The 17,533-nt window shown below is 40.8% G+C and overlaps 1 protein-coding gene across 6 annotated transcripts in view; it reads left to right on the top strand.

Moving 5' to 3' along the window:
- LOC126471670 (telomeric repeat-binding factor 2-interacting protein 1-like) overlaps positions 1 to 17,533 on the top strand; it is a 196,281-nt gene that overhangs the window by 144,321 nt on the left and 34,427 nt on the right. For all 6 annotated transcript variants that reach the window (XR_007586363.1, XR_007586364.1, XM_050099880.1 and 3 more), the window contains one exon: positions 12,723 to 12,794. Coding sequence is in view for 4 of the 6 variants with exons in the window: in XM_050099880.1 (XP_049955837.1) it covers positions 12,723 to 12,794 (72 nt within the window). In the remaining 2 variants the exon portion in view is untranslated. The remainder of the gene's footprint in view (positions 1 to 12,722; positions 12,795 to 17,533) is intronic.

The raw sequence follows: 17,533 nt of genomic DNA, 5'->3' as shown, positions 1-17,533 counted from the left end.
ATCATCGGTGAAGCAGATGCCAGACTGAGATTCATTGGAAGAATCCTAAGGAAATACAGTCTGAAAACAAAGGAAGTAGGTTACAGTACACTTGTTCGCTCACTACTTGAATACAGCTCACTGGTGTGGGATCTGTGCCAGATATGGTTTATAGAAGAGATAGAGAAGATCCATCGGAGAGCAGTGCGCTTCATTACAGGATCATTTAGTAATCGCGAAAGCGTTACAGAGATGATAGATAAACTTCAGTGGAAGACTCTGCAAGAGAGACACTCAGTAGCTCGATACAGGCTTTTGTTGAAGTTTCGAGAACATACCTTCACTGATGAGTCAGTCAGCATATTGCTCCCTCCTACATATATCTCACAAAGAGATCATGAGGATAAAATCAGAGAGATTAGAGCCCACGCAGTGGCATACCGACAATCTTTCTTTCCACGAACAATACAAGACTGGAATAGAAGGGATAACCGATAGAGGTACTCAAGGTACCCTCCGCCACACACTGTGGGGTGGCTTGCAGATTGTGGATGTAGATGTAGAGTTATGAGCTCCCACTTCACCTGCTTGTAGTGTGGATAGGCACCTATCACACCCTAAAATTGTAAGTGCCAATGCGGCCTCGTTTTTGAAATATTGCCTGTTAAGTTTGGGTAGCTCTTTATATGCAGAAGAGTTTCACTGTTCTGGCAAGTGAGCGAGTAGCCAAGTGGCAAGCGAGCAAGACTCCCGTCCAGGCGACCCTGGTTCAAGACCCGTCTATGCTACTTTTGTTTCCTTTTTTTTTTTTCAAATTCCTGTTTTAATTTATAATTAATCATAAAAATTCCGCAAGGAATTGATTAAAAAGAATTGGCTCTGAGCACTATGGGACTTAACTTCTGAGGTCATCAGTCCCCTAGAACTTAGAACTACTTAAACCTAACTAACCTAAGGACATCACACACATCCATGCCTGAGGCAGGATTCGAACCTGCGACCGTAGCGGTCACGCAGTTCCAGATTGTAGCATCTAGAACTGCTCGGCCACCCCGGACGGCTTAAAAAGAATTACAAGCCTCTGTTGTTGTTGTTGTTGTTGTTGTGGTCTTCAGTCCTGAGAGTGGTTTGATGCAACTCTCCATGCTACTCTATCCTGTGCAAGCTTCATCATCTCCCAGTACCTACTGCAAACCAGCATCCTCTGAATCTGTTTAGTGTATTCATCTCTTGGTCTCCCTCTACGATTTTTACCCTCCACGCTGCCCTCCAATACTAAATTGGTGATCCCTTGATGCCTCAGAATATGCCCCACCAACCGATGCCTTCTCCTAGTCAAGTTGTGCCACAAATTTCTCTTCTCTCCAATTCTGTTCAATACCTCCTCATTAGTTATGTGATCTACCCAACTAATCTTCAGCATTCTTCTGTAGCATCACATTTCGAAAGCTTCTATTTTCTTCTTGCCTAAACTATTTATTGTCCACGTTTCACTTCCATACATGGCTACACTCCATACAAATACTTTCAGAAACGACTTCTTGACACTTAAATCTATACTCAGGAATGCTAACCATCTATTCTAGGTAGTTTTGAGGCAAGGCATTTAGTAATGTTTCACGGGAATGTCTTATCACACCCACCACTAATAAAACAGTAATTTTCCCAATTAATTGTCAGATGATTAAAGTCTCCACTGATGACTACAGTATGACTGAGGAACTCGTGTACAAGTGAACTGAGGTTTTCTCCAAAGCTTTCAGTTACATCAGGAGATGAGTCTGGTGGAAAATAGAAGGATCCAATTATCATTTTATATCCATCCCTGATACTGTGTCTTGCCCAAACAGTATCATATGCAGCTTCAATTTCTATCTCGGTAGATTTGAGTTTATGGTCTACTATGTCAAATACACCACCTCCATTTCCCATTTGTTATCCTTTTGATATACACTTAAAATTTCCCCAAAAATGTCACTGTTCTCAATTTCAGGCTTCAACCAGCTTTCTGTACCTACTATTATGTGAGCTTCATTGCTTTTCATGAGCACTTCAGAATCTGGCACTTTGTTGTGAATGCTTCTGCACTTTACCATTCGAATTTTAATACCCTCACGTGTGGGAGGCATTTGTTTCGATCTTACACTGGTAGTTCCGGGTTTCCTACAGCTGTTGTTATTTGGATTGGATGGAGAGTTGCCTAATCTAAAAAACCCTTGTGTGCACCTCATACACAGTTAGCTACCTGAATAGCAGCCTCTAATGTCTAGGGCACACCTAGGGGGATCCTACAGTCCCAGTGGCTCAGTTTCAATTTCAGTGAGAGAAAGCACCTCAAACTTGTTGGTTAGGGGGATGGGTACAACACCCTGCGTCCTCACTGGTCACTTTCCACCCTGTATATGACACCTAGGTCTACCATTGAGATGCCACTTGCAGTCAACTGGATAAGTAATAACACTTTGACAAGACCTACATGAAATGTTCACTTGTCGTGACAATGTGTCAACTTCTTTGGACTCTGGATCATAAGTGCTTGAATATCTGTGATTGCATTAGGTGTACAAATGGATGGGGCTCGATTCATTTTTGCGTTTGCCACTGACCCTGTAGTACACCACTGTGTCACCAAATTCTGTGTACTGCTCTTTGTTGATATGGAACTACCCCACAGACTACAAGTCGCAGGTGACAATGAGCAGTCTAATACTCTGGGCCAGTCTTTCGTATGCCACCATGTATCTTCTCAAAACACTGTGAGAACCTGCGAAAGATGGTAATGAATCTTTGATTGGATGTCACTTAAATGCATTTTATGTATTGTTCAGGACAGCAATACCAGACCACAAAGATAGTTATAAGAATGTATATGTATTGTTTCAGCTGTCTTTGTTTTTGCATAAGAACACTTCACAGGACACACAGTTTGTGATAACATTATCGTAAACTTGCTTTTCACCAATGAAGATTTGTGACAGGTACATCCAGAAAAGTTGATAATACACTGGCAGAAAAAAAGAGTACACTCTTTTTAGTGGCTTCCAATTCACTCAAGATTTAGTGTTGCAGCAATGCATATGGAGTGCATAAGATAATTACATTTGCAGATCAATAGTACAAGCAGTTCTGAGGTACCATCTATCGACCCATGCTGAAACACGTGGTGTAGCCTCCACGGGCGGTAATGCAGGCACTGATTCTGGCAGACAGTCGACAGTACAGATGATGAATACAGTCCTAGGATATGTCATGCCATGTCTGCTCGACCTGTTCACGTAGTTCTGTAAGAGTTGTTGGCTGACAAGTCATATGAGTAACTACTCGTCCCAACATATCCCACATGTGCCCGATTGGAGACAAGTCCGGAGGTCGTGCTGACCAGGGAAGTTGCTGCACATCTTGCAGAGCGCGTTGAGTTTCACAGGCAGTGTGTGGGTGAGCATTATCCTGTTAGAACAACACATCACCTTCCCGTTGCAAGAACGGCAAAAGAACAGATCTAACGACATTCTCCATGTACTGAGGACTGGTTAGCATCCCCTTCAGAAACACCAAAGGTGAACAAGAGTTATAGCTAATTGCACTCCAGACCACAATGCCTGATGTGGAGAGGGGGGTGGGGGTCATCTTGGAAAAATGCACTCTTATGAGACAGCACTCACCAGCTTCACCGAGCGAGGTGGCGCAGTGGTTAGCACACTGGACTCGCTTTCGGGAGGACGACGGTTCAATCCTGCCTCCGGCCATCCTGATGTAGGTTTTCCGTGATTTCCCTAAATCGCTCCAGGCAAATGCCGGGATGGTTCCTTCGAAAGGGTGCGGCCGACTTCCTTTCCCATCCTTCCCTAATCCGATGAGACCGATGACCTCGCTGTTTGGTCTCTTCCCCCAAATGACCCCAACCCTCACCAGCTACATTTATTACATGCAGACAACCTTCACTTGTGTGTAGGAAGAATCTGCTTTCATTACCGAAGGCCTCGGCGTGCCATTCCACCTTCCAAGTGGTCCTCTGATGGCACCAGTCAAGACGTGCATGTCGATACAATAGTGTGAGTGGAAGACAGACTAGAGGTGAGTGTGCCCATAGTCCCACTGCTAATAACCAGTTTGCAACAGTTCATGTTGACACTTCAAGGCTCACAAGTCCTTTTATCTGTGCTGTGGTAGCTGTATGATCTGCCACTGCTGGCCTTAAAATATAGCAATCTTGGCAAGCATCTGTGCTGGGTGGATGCCCAGAATCTCTTCTCGGGTGTGAGAATGTTCATGTGACTACTGATACCAGCATCTTTGCACAGCTAATGCAGGACGTCCACCTTATGTGGGAGTTCTCTGAGAGGACTGCCCCACAACTCAGGAGGCCACAATTTGACCTCTTTCAAACTCACTCGGGTGAATGTAGGAAACACGAATGCATCTCTGTGGCAAGGTCAGATATTTGCTTCACACATTTGCACCACACTGAGCCTTCTGGCTGTGAGTATTCCTGCTAAGAGGATAGACACAGATGGTGTTCTGGTAGCTATGCCACTAAACTGTCTCTTGATGAATGATGTTTAAACCATTATCAGTACATCTACTATACCACAGGTGCCATATGCCATCATCAGATCAAAATCAACATCGTATTTGCAAGTGTACTACTCCGTCCCCCTCCCCACTTTCTCTGGCAGTGTATAATCAAACAGTGTGTGACTGATAGTCACATGCGATCAGCAAGGGTTATTTCTCCATGCTGAAAACTGACTATATTTTGCTCTTATTTATGGAAAGTATGCAGATGATCTTGGAATTTCATATCAGAATGAAAATCTTTCAGAATTTGAAGAACATCTAACACACAGTCCCCACTAAACTGTATGAAGATTTTAACCCTCCTACTAGAGTGCTTTTTTGTCTCAGCGAATACAGTTGGGATCATATAGACCCCAAATAATTTATGTCAGATATATTGACAGTATTGCAATGAACTAAACATAAAAGTATACATAACAATTGTTCAATGTAACAGTGATCATTCTGTTTTCATAAATATTATATTCAAGAAAGAGAAAGAAATTTAGATTGGGGTCAGACTGACTATTGCTACTCAGTGCAGAAACCAGTAATAAATTTTAATGTGTTGTAAAAATAAAAGTTATTGAAACATCATTGGTACAATTGACTCACAAGGAGAAAGTCATACATTTTCAAAATAACAGTTTTGACAACAAGGGTGATATCTATTTCCAATGTGCTTATGGGGTCATATTGATCCCACTAGTACTAGGAGGGTTAAGATATGGCAACTTAGATCTTATGCTTCAAAAAGTACATCTTTTCCACCTCTCTAATTATCTAACATCAGCAAAGGTCAGCCCAAAGTTCAATTCTCTTAGTGTAGCTGTTTATGATGATAAGCCAAAATACACTATGTGAGCAAAAGCATCCGGATACCTGGCTGAAAATGGCTTACAAGTTTGTGGTGCCCTCCATCAGTAATGCTGGAATGCAGTATGGTGTTGACCCACCCTCCCACCCTTAGCCTTGATGACAGTTTCCACTATCGCAGGCATACATTCAGTCAGTCGCTGGAAAGTTTCTTGGTGAATGGCAGCCCATTCTTCATGGAGTGCTGTACTGAGGAGAGGTATTGATGTCGGTCGGTGAGGCCTGGCATGAAGTCGGCATTCCAAAACATCCAGAGGTGTTCTATGGGATTCAGGTCAGGACTCTGTGCAGGCCAGTCCATTACAGGGATGTTATTGTCGTGTAACCACAGGCCACGCATTATGAGCAGGTGCTTGATCATGTTGAAAGTTGCAGTCGCCATCCCCGAATTGCTCTTCAACAGTGGGAAGCAAGAAGGTGCTTAAAACATCAATGTAGACCTGTGCTGTGATAGCGCCACGCAAAACAACAAGGGGTGCAAGCCCCCTCCATGAAAAACGCAACCACACAATAACAGCACCACCTCCGGATTTTAATTTTGGCACTACACATGCTGGCAGATGACATCCACCGGGCATTCGTCATACCCTCATCCTGCCATCGGTTTGCCACATTGTGTACAAGGATTCAACACTCCACAAAACGTTTTTCCACTGTTCAGTCATCCAATGTTTACACTCCTTACACCAAGCGAGATGATGATTTGCTCACCTCCCGCCTAACTGTCATAGTACATGCAGTGGGTCCATCTCAGTTTGGAATTCCTGTGTAATGGTCTGGATAGATGTCTGCCTATTACACATTGCGACCCTCCTCAACTGTCGGTGGACCCTGTCAGTCAACAGACGAGGTTGGCCTGTACGCTTTTGTGCTGTATGTGTCCCTTCATGTTTCCACTTCAATATCACATCGGAAACAGTGGACCAAGGTAGGTTTGGGAATGTGGAAATCTCTCATACAGATGTATGACACAAGTGACTCCCAATCACCTGATCACAGTCAAAGTCCATGAGTTCCGCGGAGTGCCCCATTCTGCTCTCTCACAGTGTCTAATGACTACTAATGTCACTAATATGGAGTACCTGGCAGTAGCTTGCAGCGCAATGCACCTAATATGAAAAATGTATGTTTTTGGGGTGTTCGGATACTTTTGATCCCATACTGTACCTTGGTGTCACACTAGACAGAACACTAACATATCGTTTCGCCTTTCCAAAACAGCAAAAAAGGCCCAAACATGAGTGAACCTGGCAAGGAAACTGGCAAGTAGTACATGTGGAGCAGATGCACAAGTCTCTGTATGTCCATCTTTTCAGAGATTATTGCGGAACCTTGGCTGTTTGTGTAGAATGTCAATTGAAACCCCTTTCAGCCATCTAATTTCCAAACTGTTATTTTATTGGGCTACCAGTTCTGGCATATATTACACCAACTTCAGGCCTCCTGACCGATATGTAGGAAGTTTCCAACTTCGGTTGGTATCTGTAGATTTCTGCATTATACAGCGACTGGATGTTTGAAGTGATCGCTGTGTCAAGCAGAAATCTACAGATATGAGTTTTTGAATGCTGGCCCTTATTTTGACTGGAATCAAGGTTGGAATCTTCCTACACATCGGTTAGGAGGCCTGAAGATGGATGATGATGATGATGATGATGTTTGGTTTGTGGGGCGCTCAACTGCGCGGTTATCAGTGCCCGTATGAAATCCCAAACTCGCTCGAGCGCACCGCATTTGGCACGGCTTCCCCGAGTACGAACACTCGGAAGTGAGCTGCTGTCGAATGAGGCGCCATACAGGGGGTGGGTATGCGCTGTACAGAGGATGGGTAGAAGCCGCCCAGTCCGACGCACTCGCTGTGCTGCTGTTACCACCATATTATTATCAGCACTCTGTGTCTGCAGACTGGTGTCGCACCAACCAGCTGATGGAACTACACTCAGATCAGTTTGTGTGCCTTATAGATGTATACTCCTGAGTGGCAGTTTCTAATTGAGACATCATTGTGATCCATAAGAGAAAACAGCTTGCTTAATGCAATAACGAAATTTTGGAAACGATTTGGAATTTCACAGGAAAACTATGCATCTACCAACTTTGTCAGTCTCATAATGAAAAATTATGTTGCTGCTTTTTATAACTCCATCTGCTTTATTGAGTCAAATGTACGTATGTGAATTGGACCACGTCACAAATTAGAAATCTAACGAGAATGAAATTGTTTCTAAATTATTCCCTGTTGGTGTAATTACAATGAATCGACTGATTTCGGATCAAGTTCGCTTCACCTGTCAAAGATAACGGGTCAAACCACACTGAAATTTTTAGTGTTCTATCTTATCAGAATCCATACTTCATCAGGCTTTTGACCCACACTATTTAAGGTCTCCTCTGTGTCACAAACAAATATCATTTCCAATAATCACCACAGAATTGTTACTATTCTGTACAATGCTTGAGTTTCAACTTTCTCATCTGTGAGACCGAGAGAGTGATGATTCACTACTCATAGTACTTGCAGTTAGTAGATGATAATATAACTGTTGTAATGTACTGCGAAAATACCAGTGACACTGAAAGCAGCGTTTTGTAATTAAGCACAGTTTTCATGTGCTGGACATGCAACTTGTCTAGAATAATTTATACATATGCACCCTTGTATCTTCAGGTCCTATATTACAATGACTTTTCAGTTTGTGCACCCGTAACAAAACAAACAGAACTGTTGGAAACTTCTTGCCTTCCAGAATTCCTGTTGCATCTCTGAATGGTTCAAAAAATGTCATGAGTTCTTTTGCAGTGTGGTTGTTGTAATCAGTAAGTTTTTCAGACACACCTCTCTCCAGGAGCAGTTCCATGACTTTGTCGTAGTTCCTTAGTACATTGTGTAGCATTCTAAACAAGCTCTTACACTTACTCTACTTTTCTTGCTTCAACTTTGTCTATAGTGAATTCAGGTCATCAGTTTTCTTCGTGAAACGGTAACTATCTTTAGCAGCATAAGTTGTGAAATAAACTACTTCGAGCCGTTTATTAAGTAATTGTCATGTAACATATGTTTCAGGACTACATTCAAATCATTAATAATGCTTGCATAATAATGCTGAAAGTTTTACAGTGCCTTAATTACATTAAAGTCTTTGTCTGTTTCAAATGATATCTTATTAAAATGGTGGGGATTTACTCCTAACAATTTGAATAATGTTTCCGCAATGTAGTTCTTAGTAAATTGTCCATTTTTTTTTTCTCTCTCTCTCTCTCTCTCCGAAAAGTGACTTGGCCCCAGTGCCATATTTCGCAGTGCCTAATCTCAATAAGCCAAGTCCACACTATTAGACGGTAACACATTTTCTGATATGTCAGTCCATATATCAACTGTACATCCACATGCGTTCACGCCTACAGCCTGAACAATGCTGCCCATCATACTTGCTTGTATTTCATTGGCTTGTCTTTCAGTATTTCATACTATTATCGTAACAGGAAGCAAAATGTTGGAAACGTCTAGATCTCTCAATTCTGAACTGACATTTTACAAGCTCCTGGCAACTGAAACCACACTGCAGTGTGTGTGTGTGTGTGTGTGTGTGTGTGTGTGTCAGTCATCTGTTGCTGACAAAGGCCTTAATGGCCAAAAGCTTTATTTGTGACAGTCTTTTTGTTGTGCCTATCTGCAACTCAGCATCTCCTCTACATGGTGGATGGCATCTTTTTGTTTCATAATATTGTTACTTTATTGTAAAACTGCAGACATGTGCTTTGAGATGTCTAATGGCAGGTATCCAAGATAGGCCTATGTAGCCGACACCCTTGTCAGGTGCTAACGAAAATCTCTCCCCAACATTGTTACAGGCACTGTCTTTTGCACCCAGCATATATTATTTTGAATTAGGTTTAGCTTTCGCACACTCTTTCATCTCATGTTCTTGCGCCATGATCCTACAGCAGGAGACTTAGAGGCACTCGGGTAACTATAGCAGATGGCCAAGCAATTCGAGTGTGCAATGTTCCAACGAGCGTCATGAAAGTCAAGTGCTGTTGCCCCCTCAGTCCAAAGTGACTGTATTGACATCTGAGAGACTTACACGGAACTGCATGCTCTAAGCAATTCAAGCGAGCATAAACATCAGATGCAGACCTCTAATTAGTAGCACGGTCAGATCTACACCAATGTACTGGCTACCAATACTATTGAACATCTGTCCAGCACACGTTCATCAAAAGGCAGCTTACTACAACCTTTGTCAGCAAGTTTCTAAAAATTAATCAATACCTCTTTATGAAGATTAATTTTCGATTCACTTGAAACACCTCAAATCCAGAAGACAGGCATATGAAAAATCAATCCAAATGCTCTTCACTGTATTCCACTTGGAAAATGAATGGGAACATTAGTGACAAGCCATAAAAACCCAAAACCATAAATTTACTGACAACTCAACTGTTTAACTTCTAGGCTTTCATCATCGTGCATAGGTGTAGGTAAAGCTCAATTGATTCTGGACTTGGGAAGGTATGTGCTAATACAACCTGCACAAGTTGGGCTTTTGGACAGATAGTCGTATCACTGTGGTGATATTCAGACAATGGACCACTTTGCAAATGAGTGTCCTAACAGACATTTCCCTTTTGGTATCAAGGGTAGCTTGTACATGAAGTATCCAGTGAGGTATTCATCTGAATTGAGCATGTCAACTTTCGTTTGTAGTCTGTGCTGTTGAATGTTTATGTGGTGTAAACAGTTAGGCCTATGTATTTTTGGTTACATGTATAAAACAGTTTTGTTGCTGAACTATATACAATGATGATGATGATGATAAACTGCTGAGATAAACAGGCACAAAATTGGAATCATCAGTCAACTCATACAAATATCTGGCTGTAATGATTTTTAGGGATGTGATATGGAATGATCACATTAACTCAGTCGCAGGAAAAGCAGGCTGCAGACTACATTTCATTGTTAGTATACCAGGTAAATGCAATCAATCTACAAAGGATATTGCTTACAAAACAATTGGCAAGCCATCCTAAAAATTGCCGAAGTGTGTGGGACCCATACCAAAGAAATGTAACAGGGGGTATTGAATGTAAATGTAGAATGGTAGCTCGAATGGCACTGGCCGTGACTTGAAGATAGACTCAAACTGTCCTCAGAAAGCTTATTTACAGTGTGCCTTATAGATGTATACTCCTGAGTGGCAGTTTCTAATCGAGACATCATTGTGATCCATAAGAGAAAACAGCTTGCTTAATGCAATAACAAAATTTTGGAAACGATTTGGAATTCCACAGGAAAACTATGCATCTACCAACTTTGTCAGTCTCATAATGAAAAATTATGTTGCTGCTTTTTATAACTCCATCTGCTTTATTGAGTCAAATGTACGTATGTGAATTGGACAACGTCACAAATTAGAAATCTAACGAGAATGAAATTGTTTCTAAATTATTCCCTGTTGGTGTAATTACAATGAATCGACTCAATTCGGATCAAGTTCGCTTCACCTGTCAAAGATAACGGGTCAAACCACACTGAAATTTTTATTGTTCTATCTTATCAGAACCTATACTTCATCAGGCTTTTGACCCACACTATTTAAGGTCTTGTCTGTGTCACAAACAAATATCATTTCCAATAATCACCACAGAATTGTTACTATTCTGTACAATGCTGGAGTTTCAACTTTCTCATCTGTGAGACCGAGAGAGCGATGATTCACTAGTCATAGTACTTGCAGTTAGTAGATGATAATACAACTGTTGTAGTGTACTGCCAAAATACCAGTGACACTGAAAGCGGCGTTTTGCAATGGTTCTAAAAATGTACTGTTTATCATCCTTGTATAAGGGTACACTTCACAAAAGACTCGTTAATACTTAAATTTGTGTAATATATTTATGTATACTGATATAAATGTTAACATATTTCTCTTATTCACAATCGCTTTTCTTGCTATTGCCAGTGTGCCTTTTATATCTTCTTTGCTTCAGCCATCATCAGTTGTTTTCCTGCCCATCTCATCTAGTAATCTGATTCTCTCAACAAGCTGACTCAATCTTATCACACTTCATTGCACTTGTTTTACTTTTTTCTTGCTTATATTATTACCTCTTTTTAGGACACTATCCATTCTGTTCAACTGATCTTCGAAATCTTTGCAGTCTTGCATGGAATTACAATATCATCAAAAAAAGGTTCACCTGATCTTCCAAGTCTTTGCAGTCTTGCACAGAATTACAGTATCATCAACAAAACTTATAGTTCTTATTTTTTCACTGTGAACTTAAACTCCATTTCCAAATTTTTCCTCAGTTTTCTTTTCTACCTGATTGATTAATAATGGGAAAGGCTACAGTATAGTGTCTCTTCCTTCTTAACTATTGATTCCATTTCATATCCCTCAACTCTTTGTATCTGCAGTCTTGTTTTCATACAAATTATTGATAACCTTTTATTCCTGTGTTTTGTCTCTGGCAATTTCACAATTTTAAAGAGTGTATTCTAATCAGTATATTTAAAGAACACTTCCAAATCTACAAATGCTGTCAATGTGGGCTTGTTTTTCCTTCACCTATCTTCAGAAATAAGTTTCTGAAATAATACTGCCTAATGTGTTCCTAAATCTCTTCAGGATCTGAACTGATCTTATCCCATGTTGGATTCTATCTTTTGATCCTTCTGTTACTCTTTTGCTGTCACAACTTATTAACTTAATAGTTTGGTAATACTCATACCTGTCCGTGCCTGACTTCTTTGATATTCAAATCATGCCACTGTTTCTTGATAAAAAGTGTGGTTCCTTTAAAAATGCCATTCTGATTTTCTGCCCCATTCTTGTCCATGTGTAGTTTGTGTTCCAGTCTTAAAAGCATTCCTAAAATTAATACTAGTGGTACATTCTAATCTAATTTTTTTATCTCCTTGGAAAAGGACTGTTGGTGTTTAAAATCTGGAGTATATTTTACACGCTAGTGAATAACATGGAATGTTGCACTTGACATTTGTTAATTATAGTTATGTAAATTGAAAAAATTTCTAACATCAAATGAGATTAATACCAAATCAGCTCCATTATGATCTATCCCCGACAGCAATAAGACAGTTATATTGTATCACACACAATAACTGATCTGACATTACTGTCAAATTTCGTTGGAAAAATCTTTGGATTTGTCTTTAATGCCCTTTTATGACAGTTGTATGCTGTGAAATGGTGATTCATATTTTATACATTTATGAAGAAAAATAAGATGCAACTGTATAAAACAATGAATTTTTCCAAAGAAATATTTTTCTTCCACTACAGAAAATCTCAAGATAGTTCTTCATCTGATGACTGGTTTGCAGCAACGACTCAAGAACGACAGAACGTGAATGTGTAAGTCTAAAATGTAGTTGCCATCTTCAATTTAATTTCAAGACTACTTTGAAAGAAATAGAAGTCAATGTAAATATTTCATAGAGAGAGGGGGGAGGGAGAGAGAGGAAGAGCGTGTATTTGTGTGTGTGTGTGTGTGTGTGTGTGTGTGTGTGTGTGAAAGAGAGAGAGAGAGAGAGAGAGAGAGAGAGAGAGAGAGAGATGGATGGGAAGGGGTAAAGGGGTACACACACACACACACACACACACACACACACACACATCCCTAAAGACCATGCCTTGCAGGAAACATGAAAACATCGATGTGTTCTTTGAATAGAGGAGAATGCAGAGAAGGAAGAGAAGGGAAATGAGCTTGGAAATATGGTTAAATCTTGACTTTTCAATGAAAAAGCTGCACCTCTCTTCAATACAATCAATAATAATAATAACAATAGTTTTTTGTTTCACGAAACTAGAACTCATAATCATTTGTACAAGGACGAAATGCACTCTGCAGTTAATTTATGTGGAATATGGTCAGAGTGTATTTGTTTGCTATTTTTTTATATTCTGTTTCTGGAAAGGTGCAATGGCCTGTTAAATGTTATAATTTATTTATTTATTTACCATGAGTGCAGGAATAATTATATATTCTTTCCTCCAAAGTACAATTTACGTGATCTTCCTTTTAACCTTCTTCCTGTTGGTTTCCAGTGGAACACCTTCTTTGTAGCTCTTGTGTCCTCTGTACTTAGGATGTGCACCAGCCAAGCTGTTCTTTTAATTTTAATTAGCCTTACAGTATCAGTTCCCTGTATGAGATGATCCAAACCATGATTGGTTCTTGCTATCTAAGTACCGTAATTGTTTTGAATCCCTTCATAAATTTTACATAGTATTCTTTGTTCAAATATTCTGAGTTGTTGTTCATCAGTGCTGGTTAATGTCAATGCTTCGCACCTGTATATAGCCATGTTGAGCTGTTGATTTACCATTCAAGATGTCATCAGCTTTATACGAGGGCTATCCACAAAGTACATTACGTTTTGGAATTAAAAATAAATAAAGCATTGGAAATTTTTTTTATTATATACAGATGAAAGCCACACTTAAATACTACTTTTCTATATAGTTGCCATTTAAATTAAGGCACTTATCGTAGTGATGGGCGAGCTTGGAAATTCCTTCGTCGTAAAATTCAGCCACCTGCGCCTTCAACTACGTGGTTACCTCTTCTTGAAGCTGTGCGTCGTCATCAAAACGCTGCATAGCCAACCACTTCTTCATTGCTGGGAATAAGTGGAAGTCGCTCGGTGCCAGGTCGGGACTGTATGGCGGACGAGGAAACAATTCCCACTTAAAAGATTCGAGGACTTCACGAGTGGCATTTGCCGTGTGGGCCCGGGCGTTGTCGTGAATCAGCAAGATCTTTGAGCCCAACTTTCCCCTTTGCTTGTTTTGTATTGCTCTTCTGAGGTTGTGCAGAGTTTGGCAATACCTTTGAGAGTTTATTGTAGTGCCTCTTTCCAGGAAATCCAAAAAATCACACCTTTTCTGTCCCAAAAGACAGTCGCCATCACCTTCCATGCCGACATTGTCTGCATGCATTGCTTGGGTTTTTGGGGGGAATTTGTGTGCCCCCACTGCATTGACTGCAATTTTGTCTCGCAGTTCACATGCTTAACCCATGTTTCGTCACCAGTAACGATGCGATCGAGTAATGAGTTGCCATCTTTCTCGTAAGCGTCCAAAAACGTTAACGCTGCAGCCATTCGCTGATTTTTGTGGATCTCTGTCAAGATTTTTGGTATCCATCTTACACAAAACTTGTGGTAACCAAGCTTTTCAGTAATGATTTCGTGCAACAAACTTCGTGAAATTTGTGGAAAATTCATAGAGTGTTCCGTTATTGTGAAATTACGGTTTTCACGGGCCGCGGCATTGACTTTTTCAACAAGTTCGGCAGTCACTATGCTGGGTCTTCCACTTTGCTCTTAGTTGTGAACGTTAGTTCAGCCATTTTTAAATTTTATGACCCATTGACACACTCCACCTTCAGTGATTATGTTGTGTCCATACACTTCACAAAGCTGCCGATAGATTTCTATCGGTGTACAGTTTTTTGCAGTCAGAAACCTTATTACAGCACGCACTTCACACGTCGTGGCATTTTCAATTAACGATGACATTTCAAACTGTCACAGTAACTCAATGGAGTACAGCACGAACCTCCCACTAGCACGCCAGGATGCCGACTGAGCGGCGGAATGCCATTACACCAAGATGGCTGCGCTAGCCCCGCCCCTAACGGACACAAACGAAAACGTAATGTACTTTGTGGATAGCCCTCATAAATGTATGGTAACACCTATTAGCACTTAAAAAGTTTGCTTTTATTTCAGTGAACATGGAATTTTCTTTATTAATATTAGCCCCTAGATGACTCGGCAGGGTAGCTGAGAGCACTAATGCTCTGCTTCGTGGACTCGGGTAGGCGTGCCGGTCCCGGATCGAATCCGCCCAGCAGACTATTGATGAGGACCTGTGTGCTGGCCAACCTGGATGTGGTTTTTAGGCGGTTTTCCACATCCCGCTTGGTGAATATTGGGTTGGTGCCCCCCCCACCCCCACCCCACACACACACACACACACACACACACACACACACACACACATACATTCTGCCTCAGTTACACGGCTCACAGCCATTTGAAACATCACACACACACACACACACACACACACACACAAACACACACACAGCACGCGCGCGCCCACACACACACACACACACACACACACACACACACACACACACACACACACATTCTGCCTCAGTTACACGTCTCACAGCCATTTGAAACATGTTTGCACTATGTCACGATTTACACTTGATGCAGAGAGTTGGGGTACTCTGATTCCGTCCCAGGGGGGAAGGGGTGGCGACAGAAGGGGCATCCAGCCACCCCTTAAAATTAACACACCACATCCAGTTAACCTTAACAGCAGACCCTGCCAGGTCGGGATTAATGCTTGGAAAGAGAGACAGTATTAGCCCCTAGATTTTTATGATCATTTATATGTTGAAAATTAAAACCTCCTGCTGACCAGCTATGCAGATTTTGGTGCCCTCTATTGTATATTTAGTCTTTTAGTCATTATTTTCCAGTCCCCTGTGCTGAGTGGCTTCTCTCCCCAGTGACATCCTTCATCTACTCATAACTGAAAAATCAGCAGTATATGCATTCAATTGTGTGGTGTTTATACCCGTGTGCCCAGCTATTTCCAGTTTTCTTACAATTGCTTGTAAGGTCAAATTGAAAAGTATTGTGGAAAGAGCAGCACCTTGTTGAACTCCATTACTGATACTAAAACAATTGATTAATTCGCCGTCCCTTCCAAAGCAGTTTTATATCCTCTAACATCTCTTCCCTATTAAAAATTATCAAAGGCCTGCTTGAAGTTCACATAGATACTGTTGAACTGTATATTATATTCATATGCCTTTTCCTGTATTTGTCTCAGTACGTATACCTGATCCACAGTTGGTAATAGTTTATTGTATAGGATTCCTGATAAAACCTTTTATGCCACATTCAACAGAGTTATTTCTCTGTAGTTAGAACACCGTGCTTTGTTGCTTTTCTTATGTATCGGCTGGATTACAACTATAGTCCATTATTCTGGAATTCTTTCTTGATTCCAGATTAAAGAGAGAAATTTAAATATTCATTTGTGTAAAGTAATGCCTCCTCTCATTAAAAGCTCGGCAATTATTCCATCATTTCCTGGAGGTATGTGATTTTTACAGTTCACCACCTTCTGTGTTTATGCAAGTCTACACTCTTCTATTTTTGGATGTACTGTATGGTATATCCATTGCTCCCCATCACTGCAGTCGCCCTGCAGCACTTCTTTAAAATATTCTTTCTGTCTCTCCATCTTTTTCCTCTTTCCTGTCAGCAGGTTTCCATCTTTATCCTTGCAGACTATTATTTTAGGTCTATACCCGTGTGTTCATTCTTTTAACTTCTTATACACCTTCCCTCTCATTCCTATTATAAAGCTCTTTAATATCTCGTGTCTTCCTTTTTTAAGGTTTCCCTTTTCTTTCTTCCGCATACCCTTGCACTTCTATCCTCCCTTCATTGTATGTAGCCTGGATTATTCTTGTTTCTCTTTGGAGACACTTCTTCTTTTGAACCACCTATCTACATTCATCATCTTACCACCCCTCACTTCTAGATCTTCTAGGTTCCCCGACTACATCCTTTGACGCAGTTATGCTATTATTCTTAATACATTGCCATTCCTTATCTATGTCATTACTGTGCTCCAGTACCTGTAATTTCTGTTTCAATTTATTCTGATATTCGAAAGCTGATCTCCCAATTTTTCTACGTTCTATTTCAGCATTCTCATAATTTCCTCTTTATACAGAATAGCAATCCTTTGCCTCACTTTTGCATCTATAAGGTAGTGGTCAAAGTTAACTCCGTGAAATGTGCATGCATTTTCACTGTCACTTGCCCGTCTCTTGGATATCAATATATGGTCAGTTTGACTTCTATCATTCACTCCAGAAATATACCAAGTCCTTCTGTGAAATTTTTTCCTTGTGAAACATGTGCTTACTGCTTTAAGATCATTGACAGCTGTGAACTGGGCAACTCTCAGCTCATTAGTACTTGTTTTCTTGTGCAAGCTTTCCTTACCGAAACAGGTGGCGGAAGCTCCTTCTTTTCCAAGTTTTGCAT

This window comes from Schistocerca serialis, chromosome 1 (genome assembly GCF_023864345.2).
Source record: "Schistocerca serialis cubense isolate TAMUIC-IGC-003099 chromosome 1, iqSchSeri2.2, whole genome shotgun sequence".
Taxonomy (NCBI): domain Eukaryota; kingdom Metazoa; phylum Arthropoda; class Insecta; order Orthoptera; family Acrididae; genus Schistocerca; species Schistocerca serialis.
The sequence above is the reverse complement of the archived record's forward strand: the minus strand, read 5'-3'. Positions and strand labels throughout refer to the sequence as shown.